Raw genomic sequence first — 23,849 nt, 5'->3', positions numbered from 1 at the left:
TTTTAAGTTGTAAGCATGTTATTTATGTCTCCTTTGTTCTGACACAGAGGAGACAAAATTTGGGAAGTAATGCACACAGGTGTTAATTGGGAAGAAGGACATTTGTTAAGGATACAGCTGAAAGCTAGAGATTAGTAGCAAAGAGAATCTTATTTTTAGGGCCATCACATTCCATTTTACTATTTTATTATTTTAGGGCCATCACATCAAAGTAAGAGTGTTTGAGGAGAAAGTGATTTACCCTTCCTGAATTTCAGCCAGAATACTGGCATCAGTTTTCCAAAGTCAGAAACAGTATGTCAGACAGAGTCCTCCAACTAGTCCTTTACTAAGTGGCCTGGAGTAAATTCATTTGGCTAATTCCCCATTTGTGTGCTTTACTATACACTCTGTCTTGTACCCTAATTAGTTTTACTTTACCATGTCTCATTTTACAAATGAGAGTGTTACGGTCCTGGGCAAGAACAATATTTTTCTTCTTTGCAAAGAGTGCTTGTACTAGGCATTCAATCTTAAAAGGTGATGGAAACTCAAAGCTCAGAATCTATAAAAACACTTTTGTATCCCACTAATAGTTTTGTTAAATGAACAAAAGTAGCAGGTAGTCCCTGATTTTTCTTTATTATGAATATCAGGGGTCACAATAATACATTATATTCCAGAGAAATCAATTCTTTATCAAAGATAGTGAACTGGAATATGTAGAGATTTATATAACAATTTGGGGTCTTGAGTACTCATTGATTATGTCTTGTAGGCCTTTACTTTTAGGCATGGGGAAATGGTAAGATGAAGAAACAGAAACTATTCATTTTGTTAAAAATCTCTTAGTTATATGAGAAGACATTTGTAAGCTGGGAAGAACTTTTTAATTTGAATGAAGAAACTTTTTAATTTGAATAGTAGGAAATTGTGTTCAAACACAAACGAATTTACGTTTGTCTCAAGACTAGTTGTACTTTATTATAAGAAAGGAAGTTGGTCTATTTGTGTGCATGTGTATGTTTTTACCACAGAGTGTGGTATCTTCCACACTTAGTGTCCCTTAGCATTTGAAATAACATTATGTTTGCATTTTGCATAGATACAATATTCAGATCAACTGGCCCCTCCTGCTGAGAGGAGCACAAGCAAGATTCTATTTCCAGCAGCTATATTTTTAATAATATAATTTTGAATTTATATTAAAGTGAATACTTTGTGGTTTAGATTAGTTACTTTATACTTTGAATATGCTTTTTAGTATGTCTTTATTATTTCAAAAATATATATAATTTAAGAATTTAAACTATTACTCAGTAGTAATTGTATTATTTTGTCCCATATTAGCATGTGGATGGTCTCTTTTTAATAATAACAAAGCAAGGCCTTAAATTATATTTTAGATGCTCATTTCATGAATAATGTCACTGCTTTGTTATAAGTGTTAGAAATGTTAAACAATAAATTGTCATTAGGTATTGGCTTTTGTTCCTTCATCATCTAAAAGGGAATTTTATGAATGATGCATCACAGTGCTACATATATTTACATTCAAAGACCGGTTTTTAATGTTTTTAAGTTAATGTCAGTGAATCTTTAAAAATCGCTATGAATAATGAAGCCATTCACTGTGTTCGGAGATTTTGCCTTTCTTCGGTGATACAATTTTCTTCTTATTTGAAAGAGTATTTAATTGCATTGCTCATCCACTTTTAATATTTAATAATAATTTTATTAGCTGTATAGAATGAGAAAGGCAGGAATTGCAATATCTAGTGCTGGTCATCAATTTTTTCTTATCATGACTTAATGAATATTATAATTACAAGGAGAGGCAGAAATATAAATTAGCCTGGTAGTTGGTTAGGATTTGCTAGTTTATTGGTTTTAGCTTGGGCAAAGCCCAGAATAAGCACAAAGAGAAAGAAACAAATATCTAGGGGTGCTTTAGAAGTCCTGGCACAAAACTTTTGCCATCTACTAATGATTCTGAATAATGAACACAGAGGCCTTTGATTAAAGTTAAACACTGCCAATAGCAATTCCTGCTGGTTCCATAGCAATTGATAGGGGACCTTGACATCTTAAAACTTAGTCTTGGCAGATAAATGTTCCTTCAATCTTTATTAATGCATTTTGACAACTTTTTATTATCTTTTCTTAAATATTGTTACTGTTCCTTGCTTTTAGCTAAGACAAAGCATGACTTATCTTGAGTGAGAAGCTATGGAATGGCTATGCCATAATCGTAATAGTACTTTTTACTTAAGTAGCAGCTCTCACCTGATGCTTTCAAAGTGCTTTTGAATATTTTTGGGGTATGAGATAAAGGTTAGGGAGAAAATTCTTTCGTAGGCACCCTATGCTTAAAGCCTCAATAGAAATATAATCTCCAGGGACAGAAAAGTAATTTTCATATTTAGTGATTTTGATATGGACATGTGTATTAGATGATTCTTAAATTTTCAGTGCTGTTTGTTCAAAGTGGAACCAGAAATTGTTGAATTTAATGTGTTTTAAACCTATTTTAAAACAAATCGTTTTTAACCCCCTCCAGCAACTGCTTCGAGAACGACAGCAGATGGCCAGCCGCCCCTTTGCTTCTGTTGACGTAGCTCTGGAAGTTGGAGCCGAACAAACAGACTTTCTGCGAGGGCCCTTAGAGGTAGGAACAGTGGTGCTGAGAGGGGGCCACTGTGATTCGCATATTTATGTTGCTTCTCTAAACTGCGTCTGCTTGTGAGCCCAAACAAAGTCTGATTATCTAGAGTTGACAAAATTCAGCTACATATGATATGCCATTTTCAAGGGTCATAGTTTTAATAGCATGACATGAGCTGTAGCAGAAGCCACTGGAGAATGTATTAGCCTAGGCAGGAGTGACAGCACCTCACCTGGCAGACTTTCCCTGACAGACAGGAGCTGCAGGAATTTAAGGTACAGGTATGATGGAAGAAACAAAACACCTATATTTAGTTCTTGGAGTGCCCAGTGCCCCTTTGTTAACAATTCACATTTATGTTTCATTAACAAAGTTGACTGTTAAGGGTGGGGGAGATGAGCTTTATTTTAATTGCATAGTTTCATTTTTGAATGTTGAGAATTGTAGAATATAGTGAATATTTTTATTTGTGGTAAAGGCTGTATTGGTGTATTCTTTTACACCAATGTAAAAGATGTAGATGTAGAAATAAGAGTATGGTGAAAGAGAAATCATTATGTGCAAGTAAATGTGGTATTAGAATCCTGAAATAATGCATGGAATGATTTCTGAAAACTATAACTCCCAGAGATGAAAAATCCACAGATTGTGATTAATGACTAATCAAAGCATTTTGAGGCATAGTAAATTCACTGTATGTTTACAATTTTTTAATTCATATTTCATATATGGTAAGATGTTTAAGTAGGAAGATTAAGAAACACTGTGGAGTTGAAATATTGTATTTCCTTTTTAAAAACTGTGCTTATGTGACTAATTTCATGTTGCTATTTTCAGATTTTGCTTTTCTTCAAGTAAGGAATATAAAAATAGATTCCTCCAAAGACCTAGGTGCAAATATAATTGATTCTGTCTATAATATTTTAGGCTATTCTGAAAAAAAAAAACTAAATTAGACTTCATGGAAACTATACAAAAGGCCAGTGTTTAGAGGACATTTTTCTTTGAAATTTCTTTTAGCTTCTGCATACTTGACTTTTTACTACACAGGTAGATCACAGATTGCCATGGAAGCTTAGAACATTAGGAAATTTATGTATGTCTTCCATTACTTGGCAAGAAATTAGAAGAGAGACGGAATGATTAAATGAAAGTTACAGTAAGTGCTCTAATTTCATTTTGGCCCCATCTTTTAAATAACTTTAGGGTAAAACCTTTATCAAATAGAAAACCTCGACTATTTGAATCCAATTCTTCTTTTTTTCTCATCTGTTTAAAACATTCTCAAATACTGCTAAACTCAAGTCACAAAAGAAAAGTGAATGTAAACAGTACATACAGAGGCCAAGGAAGAAAAGGTATAACTAAAGAACTGGGAAACTCACAGACTTAAAGAACAAATATGATTTACATACATATGTGTCACCGTAGTTTGTCAGTCGCTGCTTCCTAGTGCTCACGAAGGTATTGTTAGGAGTACATGTGTTCCTAATCATTCTCTTTGCTTTATTCTTTCCAAATTTTATGTCCTTTACCATTGCGATGTTTTTAACCTTAAGTTTTTTTAAAGTTAAAAAATTTCTACCTCCTTTCTTTTAGTTTGCATTTTCTTTCTTGAGAGCCCTTTTATTCCTTTTCCGCCACCTCTCTGTATGCTTTTCTTTTATACCTATCCCTTACAGAAAGTCATTCGGGGAATCTATCTTTCAATTAGTAAACTTAATCTATTTTCTCTGACAATAAATACTGTTCTACCAAGGCTTATTTTAGCTACTCCCTGGTGTGTGGGTGTGTGTGGGTGTGTGGGGGTGTGGGGGTGGTGGTGGTGGTGGTGGTATTGTCTTTGTTACTAGCTTTACTTCTTTTTGGTTCTTTGCCCTATCTTCTTTTGGGTAAACTGATTTTCTTCTACTAAACTGAGGATTACATATTCTATTTCTACGCTTTTGACTGTTACTCCTTACTTATTAAAATTCATAGTAATGGTTCTCTTTCCCTACCAATGTACATGTTCCCCCTCTGCCCATACCATACGAAATTATACTCTCAACACTCTTGTGTTCTTTCCTTCCTATGTTAGTTAATACTGCCCAGAATTTTTGATCCAGATGTTATGGCTGTACTTTTTTCTTTATTATGGTATATTATAAATAGCAATGAACTTTTTCACCTTCCTTTACATCTTATATCTACTTGCTTACTCATGCATTTCTTTCATTTTTCACCGGAGTAAATCCTCCAAGATGATTTTTCAGAGAAATATTGTATGCTTACTCTTTGAGACCTTAAATGCCTACAAGTATATTTATTTTGCCCTCACTTTTAAATAAAAGTTTAATTAGATATAAAATTCTGTTTCATGTTTCAAAGTTCTCTTTATCAACACTGTCAAGGTAGTATTCCATTGTCTGAATTCTGATGTCAGTCTGATTCTTTACTTTGCAAATGACCTCTATTTTCTTTTTGAGTATTTCAGAATTTTCTCTTTGTTTCTTAGTGTTCTTAAATTTCCCTTAGATGTGTATATATTCTCCTATTTTGTACTCTATGCACCCTTTTCATCTGCAGACCTATAACTTAGTATAATTCTGGCTAATTTTTGTTACTATTTCTTACTCTTTTCTCTCTCCTGGAAATCTTACTGATACTCTTGACACTTTTTTATCATCTATATTTCTTGACTTTTCTCTCATTATTTCCAATTTTTTATCTCTCCCTGATACGCCTGGGAACATTCTTCAACCTGGCATTCCAGTTTACTAAGCTGTCCTTAGTGTATCTTTTCTGCTTTTCTAACCCATTGACTTCATATTAACAATGATTGTTTTGTGGGAATACCTACAATTGGTTTTTCTCTATAATTGCTTGCAGATTCTTCATGTTTCTAATACTCTCCTTATGATTCTGAAACCATTATTATGTTTAATGTAAATACTGTTCTGTGCCCTCCATTATATTTGACCTCCTCTAGTGTACATTGTTTCCTTTTTCTACTTCTTTTATAGTACTTAAACTCTCAGAGGTATCCATCTTTTTTTTTTTCCATGTACACATACTTTCTTTGATTTACTAAGAGCCACTTAGGAAAAGGGATAAAAGCCTTGACTCTAGGTTGTGCCTTTACAGGTGATATAATGGTTGGAGGGGAGGAAGCCGCCCACAGTGTGTAATCTGGGATCCGCCACTGCTGCTCTTTGCCATAGCTGTGCTTTTTACCGCGGAACATGCACTACCTCCTTCCCAAGCATTATCCTTATCAGGTGGCCGCCTCTTTCTGATGTAATTGCCAGGTCAGTCGTTGAGATGGGGGCAAGTGACTGCTTAGGCGATGTCCAGACTCCTGCATGGATTATGGCTACGGGATTCCCTCATCCCAGCTGAGCTCTAGAGCTACTCTGTCAAGTTCACAGGCTTGGGCTGGCATTGAGCACATTCTGCTGCTTCCTGCCCTACAGAAGGTAGGGAGGGCACCAATCCCTCCGAACACTATGGGTTCTGGCCCTCACCCAATGCAGGCTACCATATACTCTCTACAGGAGGCCTACCCACTTTCTTTCTTTACCAGTGTTTCTTCAAGATTCTGTATGATTTTTTGAGTATGTCTTAAGAGTCAAAACTTCAGCCTTCCTCTCTCTTTTATGTTACCTGTATGTTTGAATTCAGGGGAGGGGACAAGTGACTTATTCTGGTTTGTCATTTGTTGCTTGTAAGACCATATGTGCAAGTACTTTGTATTCCATAAAGCATTCTGTCAATGTTGGTAATTGTCATTTTTCTCATTTTTATTATTCATTACATAAATTACTGGCATGCCTATATTTCTTTTGTGCCTCCTGTTTTCAGTGAAATGTCAAAGAAGAAAATTATTTATCTGCATACTCTAATTTAAAAAGCCCTTTCTTTCTGTTGAATCAAGTTCTACTTATAAATGTATAGTATTGTTGGTTTTTTGGAAACAGCTTTATTAAAATGTAACTCATACACCTACAGTTCACGAATTTAACTTGTATACTTTGATAGTTTTTAGTACATTACAGAGTTGTGTAACCATGACCAAAATCAATTTTAGAACATATTCGTCATCCCCAAAGAAAACTCTACACCTTTAGCGGTCACCCCCTAACCCCCTATCCCATTCTCCCCCAGCACTCTATCTCAGCCCTAGGCACCCTCAGACCTAAGTAAGCATAATACACTTTTTGTCATTTTAGATTTTCCTATTCTACATTTTCATTTCATATGAATGCAGCTGTACAATATATGTTCTTTTCTAACTGGCTTCCTCCTCTTAGCGTAACATTTTCAAAGTTGATTCATATTGCGGCTTAATTCCTTTTTATTGCCAAATAATATTCTGTTGTAAGGAGATAGCGTGTTTTGTTTATATGTTAATCAGTTGATGGTCATTTGGGTTGTTTCCACTGTTTGGATATTTTGAGAAATGCTACTGTGAATGTTTGTGTACAAATTTCTGTATGGGCATATGTTTTCATTTCTTTTGGGAATGTAACTAAGAATAGAATTGCTGAGTCATATGGTAATTTTTCATTATTTGCCTTTCCTCATTGAAAGATCTAGGGGCCCTTCTTGAAAATAATTGACCATCATTGTGGGGCTTATTTCTTGGTTCTGAGTTCTATTCCACTGATCTGTAGGTCTATCATATGACAGTACCACACTATTTTGATTAGCTTTGTAGTGAGTTTTAGGATTAGAAAATGTGAATCCTCCAGCTTTGTTCTTTTGAAATTATTTTGGTTCTTTTGGATCCCATGAATTTCCACAATTATTTTAGGATAAGTTTGTCAATTTCTACAAAGAAGCCCACTGGTATTTAGATAAAGCTGCGTTCAACCTGTAGATCAGTTTGGGGGAATATATAATATTTTAACATTCCCTTTATTTAGGTAGTCGTTTTGTTAATTAAATACCTTTATGCTCCATGTTCAAAATCCTAAAATCAATATAAGCTTAATATTCATCTTGATAAATGATTATGACTTCTAATATTTAAAATTCCCTATATCCAAATATGTCCAATCATCTCAAGTAAATGGACAACTGAGAAATTTTTTTAAAATACTAGTTGAAAATGTTGTTGCTCAGATTGTTTTAGAGCATATATTGTTTACTTCTTCCTATAAAAATTAAACATCAGAAGTATACCTTAGCAGCTAACTTCTAATTTCTTCCTTTGACACACTTAAAAAAATATAAATAGAAGCAGAATATTTTAAATTATACTTCATTTTCTCCTTTGCTAAGCATCTGTCTGATATATGTATGTACACATATATACATATACATGTGAGATTTATTTACCATTATTATGGTACACTGGAAGTTGTTCCAAATCTTTTTTATATACATAACTTAGTACAATATGCTTTATTGATTTGCTTACACAGTGAATTCCAAACCTTAAACTTATTCTGAAATCATATTAAGGATTTATTTAAACCTAAAAATCAAAGCAGTTTTAAAGCTCCTCTGATGGGTTTTCTAAAAATTCAGTGTATAAATTCAAAACAAAGTCATAGGTTAGCTGGCTGTTACTGTTCTATAAATATTTTTGAGTATTTTTAATGCAGTAAGTTTAAGAATGGATTCTTTTAAATTAAATTTGACTCTTATATGGCATTCTGACTTCTATATCTGTAACATCAAGAGAATGTAAGATATAATATGAAAATGAGTGACTTTGATACATCTACAGGTAATTGTGTAATTCTTTACACCAACGTCCTATTCTATGAAGCAGATGTATTCCTAAAAAATTTTATGTTTAAGTTAATTATATTTTTTAATGAATGAGGAGTGTTGAATCTTTACAGGACCCTGTGTAAAACCCTACATGTAAAACCCTTGGTGAGTGAAAAAATTTATAATATGAATAATCACCCTCTAAATTATCCATTAGCAAGTCTGAATAATTATATTTTCCTTTTTTATAGTGACGTTAAAATACATTATTAAAATTTAATAAGTGTGTTCAAATATGAATTTATGTACAAACACAATTTATATTAGTTGGTTTTAAACTTACCTTCAAAAGAGAATTATTATTGTAGTAATCATGTGACCTATAGTGTATATGTGTGATTTTTCTTGCACCCAGCAATAACATCATTTATGGTAATTGTTGCACAGCTTTTCCTTATGGAACGCTTATGTATCAGGAACTATTTTAAGCACTTGAGAAACATCAGAGAACACAACAAAGAACTCTGTCCTTGTAGAGTTTATATTCTAGCAGGGGAAAGGAAGTTGTTTAATATGTTAGGAAGTGGTAAGTCCAATGGCAAAAGAAAAAAATAAAGGGACATGAGGATTTGAGGAAAGCCCGGTGGAGGTCAGGGAGAGTGTTCTGTGTTGAATAGGGCAGTAGCGAGGGCGACCTCACCAAGAAGGTGAGAGGTGAGTCTTAAAAGAGGTGAAAGATTTAACCAAGCAACAGATTCCTGGGGGGGGAAATGTTCCAGCCTAAGAGAATGGCTAGAGCAGTGGCCCTAATGTGGAACATGCCTGTCAAGTTCATGGGATAGCAAGCTGCAGGGCTGGACTGTAGGCAGATGGTACAGGGACTCTCAGGACTCTCTAAAGGTTTTGACATTCAGTTCAGAGTGAAGATGAGAGCCCGCTATAGGGTTCTGAGAGAGGACTGACATAATCCGACTGTTTTTAAAAGGGTCATTCTATCTTTTGGGTGAGAATAGTTTGAAAGGAGATGTCTTCATATGGTTCCCAGAGAAGCCAGACACAGACAGGGAATTTGTTCATTTGATATTGAAGAATATGCTGCAAGGGGAGAGAAGCCATGAAAAAGGAAATGGAAGGCAGCTAATACCACTAAGGACAGATAGAACTTAATCCCGTTTTTCAGACAAACAAAAGACAAAGGAGTTGACTGCTCAACTGGCCTTACAAAAAATGTTAGAGAGACTTCTTTAAGGTAAAAAGAAAAAATACTAATTAGTAATAAGAAAACATATGAAAGTACAAATCTCACAGGTAAAGGTAAATATATAGTAAAAGGAGTAGATTAATTACTTAGAAAGCTAGTATGAAAGCTAAAAGACAAGAGTAGAATAAATAACTGTAACTATAATAATTAGTAAGTGATACACAAGATAGGATGTAAAATGTGACATCAAAACATAAAATGTGGTGGGGGGAGTAAAAATATATGGCTTTAGAATACATTCAGGCTTAAGATATCAATGTAAAATATACTGTTATAAATATGTTATTATAGGTAGCCCTTATACTAACCACATAGCAAAAACCTATAGTAGATACATAAAAGGTAAGGAGAAAGGCATGTGAGCATGTAACTAAAGATACTCATGAAACCACGAAGGAAGACAGCAAGAAAAGGAACAGAGGAACTAAAAAAGAGCCAGAAAACAATGAATAAAATGGCAATAAGCACATACCTATAAATAATTACCTTAAATGTAAATGGACTAATCAAAAGACTTTAAGAGGCTGAATGGATTAAAAATACTTCTGTTTGCTTCCTACATGAGACTCACTTCAATCCTAAAGACACTCACAGACTGAAAGTGAAAGGATGGAGAAGGATATTCCATGGAAATTCAAATACAAACCAGAAGAAAGCTGGTAGAACTGTACTTATATCAGACAAAATAGGCTTTGAAACAAGACTGTACTAAGAGACAAAGAATAGCATTATATAACAGTAGAAGGGTCAATTCAACAAGAGGATGTAACAGTTATAAATACTCATGCACCCAACATAGCATATAAATATATAAAGTAAATATTAACAAACCTAAAGGGGAAAAGGGAAAAATAGACAGCAGTATAATACTGGTAAGGTATTTTAATACCCCACATTAATCAATGAATAGGGATAGATCATCCACATGAAAAAATAATAAGGAGATATCAACTTTAACCAATATGTTGGACCAGAGGGACTCAACAAATATATACAGAACATTCCATCCAAAAGCAACAGATACATATTCTTCTAAAGTACACATGGAATATTCTCCAGAATAGATTCTGTTAGGCCACAAAACAGGTTTTAACAAATTTAAGAATTTGAAATCATATCAAGTGTCTTTTCTGACAATACTGTGAAACTAGAAATGCAAAAAGAAAATTGGAAAAGTCACAAATATGTGTAGATTAAACAATATGCTACACATGAACAATCAATGGGTCAAGGAAGAGTACAAATCAAAATAAAAAAATATCCTGAGATAAACAAAAATAGAAGGTCAACCTACCAAAATTTGTGGGATGCAGCTAAGGCAGTTCTAAGAAGGACATTCCAGTGATAAATGGCTCCCTCAGGAAATAAGAAAAATCTCAAATTGAAAAACCTAACTTTACACCTCAAGGAACTAGAAAAGAAGAACAAGCCCAAAGTTAGTAGAAGGAAGGAAATAACACAGATCAGAGCAGAAATAAATGAAGCACAAACTAAGATAGTAGAAAAACCAATGAAACCGAAAGCATGTTCTTAAACAAAAGTGGCAAACCCTTAGATAGACTTCTCAAAAAAAATAGAGAGGTATTGAATAAATAAAATCAGAAATAAAAGAGGAGTTGTTGTAACTTATACTGCAGAAATATAAAAAATTATAAAAGACTACTGCAATTATATGCCAACAAATTGGACAACCTAAAAAAAGATAAATTCCTAGAAACATACAACCATCCAAGACTGAATCATGAAGAAATAGAAACTCTGAAGATACCAATTATTAACAGGAGATTGAATCAGTAGTTTAAAAACTCCCTACAAAAAAAAGACCATAACCAGACAGCTTCACTGGTAAATTCTACCAACCATTCAAAGAATTCATACCAATACTTCTAAAACTCTTCCAAAAAAAAAGAAGAGGAGGAAACACTTCCAAACTCATCTTAGGGGGGCCAGCATTACTCTGATACCAAAATCTGATAGGATACAACAAGAAATTAAAATTATCTATCAGTATTCCTATTGAACATAGATGCAATACTCAATGAAATATTAGCAAACCCAATTCAATCGTATATTGAATGGATCATATACCATGATCAAGTGGGATTTATTCCAGAGATGCAAGGATGGTTCAATATCTGCAAATCAATCACACAATACACCACATTAACAAAATGAAAGATAAAATTATATGATCATCTCAATAGATGCAGAAATTTCATCTGACAAAATACAACACCAATTTATGATAAAAACTCAACTAAGTGGGTACTTAGAGGAAATGTACCTCAAAATAATAATGGCCATATATGGCAAATCCACAGCTACCATCTTACTCCAATGGTGAAGAGCTGAAAGCTTTTCTTCTAGTTCAAGAACACAGTGATGCCCACTCTCGTTGCTTTTATGCAACATAAATTGGAAGTCCTAGCTATACCAAGTAAACAATAAAAAGAAGCAAAATTCATCCAAACCAGAAAGGAAGAAGTAAAACTGTCATTATTTGCAGGTGACATGATCCTACATATAGAAACCCCTAAAGTTTCAACCAAAAACTTATAGCTAATAAATGAATTCAGTACAGTTGCATGATACAAAACCAATATAGAGAAATCTGTTATGTTTTTATATACTAGCAAACTGCCAGAAAGAGAAATTAAGAAAAAAATCCTATTTACAGTTGCATTACAAAGAATAAAATACCTAGGATAAAATTAATCAAGAAGGTGAAGACCATTACATTAAAAACTGTAAGACATTGATGAGAGAAATTAAGAAATACATAAATAAATGGAAAGATATCCTGTACTCATGGGTTAGAAGAGTTAGTATTGTTAAAATGCCCATACTAACTAAAGCAATCTACAGATTCAGTACAATCTTTATCAGAATTCCAGTGTATTTTTCAGAGAATTAGAGCATTTAATTCTAAAACATGCGTGAAACCACAAAAACCCCAAATAGCAAAAGCAGTCTTGAGATAAAAAAACATAGCTGGTATAATCATGCTTTCTGATTTCAAACTATATTATGGAACTATATTACAAACTGTAGTTTACTATATTACAAACAATAATCAAAACAATATGTATTGGCATAAACACAGACACATGGATTAATGGAATAGAATAGAGAGCCAGAAATAAACCCACACATATATGGTCAATTAATTTATGAAAAAGGAGCCAAGAATATGCATTGGAGAAAGGGTAGTCTTTTCAATAAATTGTGTAGAGGAAACTGGACTGCAGCATGCAAAAGATTGAACTGGACCAATATTTCACAACAGATACAAAAGTTAACTTGAAATAGATTAAAGTCTTGAATGTAAGATCTGAAAATACTCAGCATCACTAATCTCTAGGGTAATGCAAATCAGAACTATCATGAGACATCACCTCGCACCTTCTAGAATGCCTATTATCAAAAGACAAGGAATGACAAGTTTTGGAGAGGATGTGGAGAAAAGGAAACCCTTGTGCACTCTTCTTGGAAATATAAATTGGTTCAGTCACTTTGGAAAATAGTATGGAGGGTCTTCAAAAACTTAAATATAAAGCTGTCAAATGATCCATCAATTCCACTTCTTTGTGATTTATCTGAAAAAAAAAAAACCCAACAGAACATTAACTTGAAAAGATATATGCACGCCTTGTTCATTGCAGCATTATTCACAATGACCAAGATATGTGTATACACATACACACACACTTATACACACAATAAAATATTACTCAGCCATAAAATAAAAATGAAATCTTGCATTTGTGGCAAGATGGAGGGACATCGAAGGCATTACACTAAGTGAAATAAGTCAGAAAGAGAAAGACAAATACCATATGATCTCACTTATGTGTAGAATCTAAAACAAAAACAAAAAAAGTAAACACACTAAGCTTATAGAAAGAACAAATTGTTAATTGTGGGTGAGGGACATGAAATGGGTGAAGGGAGTTAAAAGGCACAAACTTACAGTTTTAAAATAAATAGGTCATGGAGATGTACTACTACTGCTGCTATAGTTAATACTATATTGCATATTTGAAAGTTGCTATGAGAGTAAATCTTCAAAGTGCTCATCAGAAAAAAACTCTGTAACTGTATGGTGACAGATATTAATTAGGTTTATTGTGGTGATCATTTCACAATATATACAAATATCAAATCATTATGTTTTACACTTGAAACTAATATAATTTATGTCAATTGCACTTCAATGACTTTTTTTTAAAAAATGATTTCCTCTGACACTAATAACTCTAGAATTTCTGATGCTATTGTATTTATTCATTGAGATGCTAATAGTCTCATTTTTTCTTAACATATCTTTTCAAACAACAAAATATGTACTTCAGTAACTGATAAAAACTGAAAAAATTAAGGGAAAAACATCTAGTGTCCCTTAAGTGACTTAGATTGGCAGGGCTTGTTAGATCAGGTGTCATACTGAAAGTACAGCATACAAACAAGTTAATGTATAGCCCTTTACGTTAAAATGATGGTATTATTAAAAATGTACATTCTCTGTTCATGGTTTTCTGGGAGAAGTAGTTGTGAGGGGGAGTAGAAGGAGGAGGGAGTTGGCAGTTTTATAAACTTGCATGCGTTCTTAAATGTTTGATAGTTTTTTCTGGGATATTATTCCTTGTTTCTATTTTTATTTGTAATTCCTTTTGGCCAACTATTCTTACCTTGCTATCTATAATACTGAAAACTTGGAAACCACTTTAATGGCCAACAATAAAAGATTTGTTAATTTATTGTATCTTACATAATGGCATATACATTGTGGTCTAATTTTTGTTAAATATAGAAAAGTATCTGGTCTAGTAAATTCTTAATAGTTTTATCTAGGTGGGTCATATATGGATTATTCTTTTGCATGTCTGTATTACCCTTCATATGATGGTGTGTATTATTTTTTTTAAACAGAGTAAATTTTAAAGTAAAAATAAAGTGAAAGTATAAAATGGGTTATTTTTCCCAATTTTTAGACCCTTATATTGACTCTGCATATATTGGGGACTTGAAATTTTGCAAGTTATTTAAAATGAATGTTTCCAATCATCATTTCTGTTTTAGGGAACAAAAACTCATGCATATTGTACATATTCTGGATTTCTCTGTTCACTTTCAACCCACCGTAATTAATTTATCTAGGTTTCAATTTTTGAAGTTTTAGATGACCATTGGGGTATATTTACAAGATTAGCTCTTAGGTGTTCAGTAAGCATGCACTAGAGAGAGCTTTCAAGACAGTAGAAATTAGAAATGTGGGTTTATATGCCAAGGTAAGGAGCTTGAACATGATCTTCTTAGGTCATGGGAAAAAGTGAAATGTTCAAACAGAGCTTAAGATACTGTTTTCAAAATCATTTATATACACTATCTCAATCTCACTGGAACATCAGGTGAATTTTATCAAATAGGCAAATCAATTGTTCTAATTACCACTGAAGAAACAGGCTCTGCAAGCTTAAGTCCTTTGTTCAAGATTCAGTCACGAGTACGGCAAGAACCAGAGTCTGAATCTCAGATTGACCCTAGAGTTTCTCTCTTATACCATTCTCCTTTATTTTTTAATTGAAGTATAATTGATATACAATATTATAATGGTTTCAGGAGTACAACATACTGATTAATCAATTATACACATTATGAAATGCTCACCACAATAAATGTAGTTACCAGCTGTCACTATACAAAGATATCACAATATTATTGACTATTCCCTATGCTGTATTTTCATCCCCAATTTATTTTATAATTGGAAGCTTGTACTTCTTTATCTCCTTCCCCTATTTCACATATTCGTCCATCCCTGCCCTATGACAGCCACCAGTTTGTTCTCTTTGTTTATGAATCTATTTCTGTTTTATTTGTTTTCCGTTTTAGATTGCACATGTAAGTGAAATCATACGGTGTTTTTCTTTCACTGTCTGACTTACTTCACTTAGCATAATACCCTCTAAAATCCATCTATGTTGTTGCAAATGGCCAGATTTCATTTTTTTTATATGGCTACTATTCCACTGTATATATGTACCCATCTTCTTTATCCATTTCCATTGATGGACACTTAGGTTTCTTCCGTATCTTGGCTACTGTAAAGAATGCTGCTAAGATTCAAGACAGTGGTGTGAGAGAGTATATCAATGATACCTTAATAAAAAAAAAAAAACAGACCAAATGGATATTGAAGGTCAAAAATATTCTAGAGATCAGGGAGATGCCAAAACAGTCATTATCCAAAATTATTCAAAATAAGCAAAATCATCTAGATTTAATCCTCAAAATTATAGTAAATAAAGTAAATGACCTTTCAGTAAGCATGAATCAAATGTATCTGGTTATTCATAATTTTTGAGGTTTTCTTTATGATCATTGGCACTGTGTTTATTAATTCTCATTCATAAATTTATATTTTGTAAAAAAAATAAACACACTCTGGGGCCTTACCAATTATATCATTATTAGTAGGGTAATTTTCTTATCCAGGTATTGAAACTATTAATAATGATGAGCCCATAAAAAATAAATATATCACTCAAAACTTAAAAAAAAAAGAATGCTGCAGTATACATAGGGGTACATATGTCTTTTCAAATTAGTGATTTTTGTTGTCTTTGGATAGATTGCCAGAAGTGGGATTAGTGGTTCATATTGTATTTCTAATTTTAACTTTCTGAGGAACCTCCATACTGCTTTGCATAGTGACTGCACCAGTTTGCATTCTTACCAACAGTGCACAAGGGTTTCTTGTTAATTTTTGTATTTTTGATACTATTCCTTCTGACTGGTGTGAGGTGGTATCTCACACCATTCTTTAAACATGATAATTTTGCTTCATACTGAGAATTCATCTTAGGCCCTAACATATCTTTGGAGGATTTTCTTATAAACCTATTTATAAACAGAATTACTTGAAGTTTATGTAGTATTCTTTGAGTCTAGGTATTCAAATGTGATGAAGAATTGAAGCAGTTCAGCCTACTACAGTGTGTAAGGAACCTCTTGCCCAGTGTAACAGGCACATTGTTTGAGTCCAGGCAGACACAGTGAGAAGCTCTCATGCTAAAAGCATCGCTGGCTTCACTCCCAGAACAGTGTGAACCCTGTTCTCTGCTGTTGCCCACAACCCGTGGCCCCTCTGGTAACTCCATTCCTGCCTGACATGTTCATGGACAGTAGCTCCAGTGGTTGGTCTAAGTGGCTTCTTTACTTTTCACAAGGTTTCTTATTTTTCAGTGTTAAAGCTGTCTTGTGATATTACATATTTTAATAATTTTATTAACATTTACCATTACCATTATGACTATATAAATAATAAATCCTCATGGTAGAAAAAAGTAATGCAGAAATCGTCAAAATTAAAATTAAAATCTTCCATAATCCTACCACCCATAAATACCCACTGCCAGAAATTTTATTTCCTTCCAGTAACATTTTCCCTTTACCTAGATAAACATTTATAATTGAAATTGTATTTATATTTACAATAAAATTGAAAGTATATTTTATATGTGATTTTGCCTTCTGTTTTTCTCTTAGTATTATAATAATAAAATATTTTATTTCTAAGTTTGTTTCTAAAATGACATGTTGATTATTTTGTGGTACAGCATAATTTATTTGCCTATTTTATTTTCAATTAGCTTGATTCTAATTGCACACTGTTGTAAATAAGGCTATAATTAATTTTTGTTTGTAACTCCTAACCTATAAAAGAAAACTGCTAGATCAAAAATGATGACCTTTTATGGGTGTCAAGATATATTGCTTATTTACTTTCCATAAATGTCCCTACTCATAAGTACCTTTAGTGAGTTATTAGAATTCCTTTTTTCCTGCATCCTTGTCAGAAATGATTTTAAAAGCATTTTTAAAACAATTTTGTTAATTTGATATATGAAATAGTCTTTTCTTAATCAGATGTCTTATTACTAGTGAAATCGAATGTTTTCATATTGTCTTTAACCATTTTATTTCTCCTGGTTCTTTTTATTGACCATTATTCCCTTGTCCTCTTCTATTTTAATAATATTTATTGATGATAATCTGATTAGTTCCAGAAAATTTGAAAATGACAGCTTATTCCGTATCTTCTTTTATTTTCCTATTGGGACGCTCTTTTCTTCTCATTTGTAAATCATATGTATTAAACATTTGTGAATTTTCTGTCACAATATTTTCCCCTGTGGATATTGCTAATAAAACTTTCAATTTTCTCTATTACATGCTGCTTGGCATATTTTATACTTCTGTGTTCAGGATTCAAGCCTTTGCTTACTTCTAAAAATTCTCAGTCATTATCCCTTTGGATTTTCTTCTGTCCCGTTTTCTCTGTTAACCCTTCTGAGATTCCGATCGGATTCATGCTGAACCCGCTTATCCTGTAGTCAGAATCTTTCAACCTCTTGGTTGTGTTTCCCTTTTCCTTCTCTCTCTGTTTTATTTCTTCAGAGCCTCATTCCAATTCACTAATTTTTTGTTTAGTAGCATATAATGTGCTTTTTATCCTATCCATTGGTTTACTTTCAGCACTTTTTTTTTGTTTTAAAAGTTCTTGGGTTTTTTTTTTTTTAGATTCTGCTTAGCAGTTTTTGAAAGTCTCTTTTCTTGCTAGTTTTTATTGAAGTAATATGTCATTCCAAACATAATTATTTTTATTTTATATCTGATCATTTCAATATCTGAAATCCTTGGAAATCTAAATCTGTTGTTCATTTCTGTCATTTCTCAGTCACTGTAGCTTGTTTCCTTGTGTGTTGGGTGGTCTTTGTGATTTCCTGTTTCTTTGATCTTAACCTGTGGTTTTCTAGAGGCCTAAACAAAGAATGATATCCTCTGGAGAGGACTGCTTCTACCAGAAACCAAGGGCCTGCGGTTATTTTTTAACCACTTCCAGGGCCCCTGGCAGGAATCTCAAGCTCAGCTTTCCTGTCTTTTGGGTTCCTTGTTATTAGGTTCTGTTGTCAGGGAAATTCTGTTTTCACATTTGCTTGCTGCTCCCCTCTCCTCTTTCCAGTTTTAGCTCATCTTTCTTTCTCCCTGCAATGCTAGCAATGCATACAAAAGTATTAAGAATGTGGCCACCCTGTAGTAGGAGGATCTTGCTTGGATTATGGTTTGTGTCCTATAGCAGCTAAGGTTTCCTGGGCACAGGTTCTCCCTGCTGGGATTGCTGTTCCTCTCCCTGGCATTGGCTTGTTATTATCTTTGTCACCACTTTGAAACTCCAATTCAGGTAACCTCTGAGGGGGTGGCAAGCAACTGGGTGGGGAGGGTTCTCACTACTTGTTAATGGACTAATGGTATAGAAAACCAATTTCCTACTGACCTTGCAATCTCTAAGGCTCAGAAATAGGGAGGCTAATGTTCTTAGCCCCTGGGGGCCAGAGAATCCAAGGATAGCTGTTTTAGAGACAATATTGCCCTTTCCCTTGGTGTTTACAGATCTCTTACCCTGAGCCTTGGTGCCGACTTCTATGCACCTGGCCAGTCCCAAGAGTGCAGCATTAAGCATGAGTTCCCTCAGCCAGAATTTCTACAGGACCCAAGCCCTATTCGTGCATAGTTACCCATAGGCCCCAGGTGCCGTTTGCCTCAAAGAGGGACATGATTTTCAGTTGGTAGTAGAAAGAAGGAAACTTGTTAAAGTCACATTTTCTCATTTTCTGATTAACAAATGCTTTAGAATATAAAGACTTTCTTATTTTAGAAAAATGTTTAGGACAAATAGATTTTTATGGGCACATCTTTGGTTCTTGAAGTAAGGAAGGATCTGGATTTCCATTGTGTTATAGGATTTTCTTCATCTTTCTTTCAAAATTATAAAAGACCTTTCTTCATCAGAATCATTCAGCAGACAGTGTTTTCAAATTTTTTTAGAAATGTAGCATTTGGAATTATCATGAATTTCATGATTGAATGGAGCATGAATTAAGAATTGAAAGTGGTTCTTCAGAATTAGCATCAGGTGAATAGAAACTCTTAACCTGGAATGACTCCATTACTTAACTTGTTGGAATCTTCATGATCTTTAATTAATATAATCAGTAGTCATAATATGTTTAAACATGAGAAATGCCATCTGTTTCTAATTTTTAATAAATAGCTTTATAAATGCCCTAGGTGAACTGTACTTATAAGGAAAATACTGCTAGCATCTATCATGCAGAATTCAGTGAGTTCAAAGCTAAAAGTATATATTTATATTTCTTATACACTTTCAAAATAAAAATTAAAGAAGTGGAAGTTTTCATTGAGCTATTAAAACTTCACAGTTATCTTAAATCATTTAAAGTGAAAATATCTTTCATATTTTCTTATTATAATTATTAACTATGATGGAGAAAAATGTAAAGATGAAAATGAAAAACAGAAGATGAACCTAGTTTTACCTCATAGGGTCTGATATGATAAACAGAAACATTTTCAAATACAAAGGCTTATAACTCTGATCACCCTTTTTCATATTGGCTATCATTTAGCAGAAAAATACACTACTTAAAGATACTGTCAGATCACAGTTGAAGTAATGCTTGCATAAATTATTTTTACACAGTCTTACAAGTAAGGAGTAGCTGTGTAAAGTAAAGGTATTAGATAATTTATCAGAAAATTATAAGTGTAGTTTAGCAATTCTTGGGGCTAGTGTTTCAGCTGTGAGTTAAAAAAGACTGAATTTCCAAACCCTCCCCTATCTCTCCCTTACTCCCAGATAAAACAGATACTATATTGGACCCATGAAAAAAGATGGTGTTTAACAGAATGGGCAGATTACATCCACTACAACCAAGAACATTTTACAATCTGTAGTGCATTTTTGAGTACTGTCAACCACTTTCAACATTTATTCCTTGTATATATGTTAAAAATAACTTCATATATTAACATAAAAATAATATTAGTATCTTATACTGAGTACTCATAATAACAACACAAATCTAGTTATAATATTTTGCCTCCATTTCCCTAACTTTTTAGATTGCCTTGAAGCATTTGTTGTGTGTCTGGTCGTATGCAATAGTTATTTTCTGATTTTTGTTTGAATATTTTATTAGTTCCTTACAACAGTTGCCATTTCATTAAAGTTATGTTTCTGCTTAATGTATTTTTTACTAACATTTCATGTAATATGGGTTACTACTTTAACCTGCATTTCTACCTTCTTTCCATTACATGCATTAGTTGAAAATCTGTCAGATTCATATCCTCGATGTAATAACTGACTGTGAGAATCCTATAAAATGTTGTTAAATCAAGTAGAAATCTTATAAAGAGAAATCTCAGATATTAGAAATATTGTATTAGATATTTTATATGTAGAATCTAAGAAAGCAATGTTATATACATTAGCTAAGTAAACATTTTCATATGTTCTCATAGTTTTCTTTCTTAGAAAATAAAATAGCAACTAGGTTAAAATTTAGGGTATTAAGTCTGAAAATTTACCTCAAATCTTAATATACATTTTCCTTTAAATCAAGCGTTATAGTTCTATACTGTTCATGCAAGAGATGTTTGTTCATTTATACCTTATGATTTTGTCCATATTTATTATAAGCATCCTTTAATATTTAGTTCATAAAGAAAGGCTCCGGATTAACCATTAATGGCATCTAAAAATAGGGTAGACTAAATATCAGCTAGGTAAGAGTTTATGTACAGTATTTTAAGAGGAAGGACTCTTTTTTTTTGAAGGCCTTTCTTACCTCCAACACTTTTAGATTTTAGAAATCAAAAGCAAAAATTACCCAATTTCATGTTTCCATATTTCATAATATAAAGTCTATCTTAGAAAGAAGTTCTACATACTATGACAAACATACTATGAAAAAATAATTTACCAAACTTACTATATGTAAAGTAGTAGAGGAGATAGATATGGGATAGACATTGTCTCTACCTTCCAGAAACTTCCAAATTAATAAGGAAGGTAAGGCATGTAAAAATACTCCTACTAATTTTGCTCTTTTAGATTTATTAGAGATTATTAGTAATTTATTAAAGATTAATATTGAAGATTAATGCTAATGGGAAAATAAATGCAAAGGAGAGGGAAAAATAATTTAAAACTCAGACGTTGTTAAAAATTTCATGAGAGATTATAGTAGAAAATCTTGGCCTTGAATGATAGATAAAATGTCAGTAGGTAGACCTAAGAGTTGAGATGAGATACGGGAAGAGTAAAGAGACATGCCAGGTTGAACGAACAAAAGGAACAAAAGACAGAGACAGTAGACTGTTGTAATACAGAAAGCAGGATTAGCTGAATGAGGAAGGAGTTTTGGGAATCGAAGTAGAAAACTGTGAAAAAGTAGAATTTACAGAAGGAAATAACTTACTGAATATGGAGATAGAGTCTGAGGTAAAGAGAAGGAAGGATCAGAATGCTGGTAATTCTTCATACTTTAAGTCATGGGAATGTGAAGGGAAAAGAGAATTGATAGACTCTAGGAAAACTGCTACAATTAAAATGTTGGAGGAATATTGAAGGAAAGAAAGTACCAAATGGCAGGATGAGAAAGAAGCAAATTGAAAAGTTTAGGAATGTTAGAATTAAGAAAAAGATCCCAGAACCTTTTGACTCATCAAAGAAAGCTCAGTCTTGCTATAAGTAATTAAAAAGATATTTGATTATAGTTAGATTAGTATGTGATCATGCTTTCTACCTTATTTAATTAGCTAAATATCTCTAGTCAGTCTCTAACTGTATTGAATGAAGCCTAAGTATATAGATACATAAATGCACATATAAATGTATGTGCACAGTTTTCATCAAATACTGAGAGAAAATGTGATTGACATTATTTAATTACTTTCCTATGTATTTCTTAAATTGTGAAGGCATTGATCAGTTATTACTTTTTAAATAATGTTAGTTTCTTCCTCTGATTAGAAAATTAAACCATTCTAATTATAGAAACTGGAAAATATAATAGTTCTATAATAAAAAGCCTCATCCGTACTTCATCAGCTCTAACAAATCAGTCATGTAGGGACCACCTCAGCTGGATGTAGAACGTATTCATCGCCACAGAAACTTCCCTTATTCCCCCATGCAGTCAATCCTGTCCCACTGTTCCAAACCCCTGTCACCCACTATCTGATTAGTATCCTTACAGTTTTGCCCTTCCAGAAAGTCAGATAAATGGAAGCATACATTATGTAACGTTTGGCATCTTGCTTCTTTCACTTAGCATAATGCTTGAAAGATCCATCCATGTCATTATAGGTATCAGTACTTTGTTGTATTGCTAAGTAGCATTCCGTTGTATGGATGCACCACAATTACCTAGTCACCAGGGTGTGGACAATTGGATTATTTCCAATCTGGAGCTATTATTTTAGAATTACTACAAATAAAGCCGCCACTAACATTTGCATACAGGTCTATGGAAGTATTTTTTTATTTCTCTTGGGTGAATACCTAGCATTAAGATTGTTTGGTCATAAGGTAAAAATATATTTAACTAACAGTTTTCCAAAGAGGCTATACCATTTTATATTTCCATCAGCAACAAATGAAAAGTTCCATTGCTCCTCATCCTCACCAGCACTATGTACTGTTGACATTTTGTGTTTCATTTTGCCATTCTAATAGGTGTGTGGTGGTATGTCATTGTTGTATCTGGTTCTGAGGAGAGCAAACTTCTTTCTGATATAGATGGGACCTGCCTTTCCACTCAGAAGTATGCATATCTTTGAATGTTAATTTTTCCATAGACACATATGCACAGACATCAACTGAGAGATCTTCTAAAATAAAAGAGTCAGGGAACAGGGGATATCTAATGTGCATATGAAATAGGAATCCACAGATGCAACTTTGGAAAAATGTCTTCATAAAATAGTTGTACTCTTCCAGATTCCTGTGAGGCCCTCTTTAGAAATACTCCATTAAATAAGAAATAAAATATTAATATCAAATAAATTTTTAAATTTCATAATGAAAAAAATTAAGCATACATAGAAATGGAATCATACCTCTCAGCCTTAGCAATTGGTGACTCGGGGCCCCTCTTGCTTCATTTCTACCCCTTCTCCCCCTTAACCCCACCAGTGATTATTTGAAGCAAGTCCCAGGCATCAAAGATTAAATTTTAATGAATCTCAGAGTTCTTGATTTACCATATTAGTATTGAAAATAACTACTTTGAAATGTTTTACTTTAAAAATTAATTTATAGTATTTACCCAGAAGGTTTTATTAGTCTTCTGGTTTGACCTATTTATATGT

At 33.0% G+C, this 23,849-nt stretch overlaps 1 protein-coding gene across 5 annotated transcripts in view; it reads left to right on the top strand.

The window, feature by feature from the left end:
* Positions 1 to 23,849, top strand: part of ATRNL1 (attractin like 1) — a 718,480-nt gene that overhangs the window by 509,882 nt on the left and 184,749 nt on the right. For all 5 annotated transcript variants that reach the window (XM_073240354.1, XM_073240356.1, XM_073240353.1 and 2 more), the window contains one exon: positions 2,540 to 2,647. In XM_073240354.1, coding sequence (XP_073096455.1) covers positions 2,540 to 2,647 — 108 coding nt within the window. The remainder of the gene's footprint in view (positions 1 to 2,539; positions 2,648 to 23,849) is intronic.

Source organism: Manis javanica, chromosome 7 (genome assembly GCF_040802235.1).
Source record: "Manis javanica isolate MJ-LG chromosome 7, MJ_LKY, whole genome shotgun sequence".
In the NCBI taxonomy this organism is placed as follows: Eukaryota; Metazoa; Chordata; class Mammalia; order Pholidota; family Manidae; genus Manis; species Manis javanica.
Note: the sequence above shows the minus strand (reverse complement) of the source record. Positions and strands in the feature narration are given on the sequence as shown.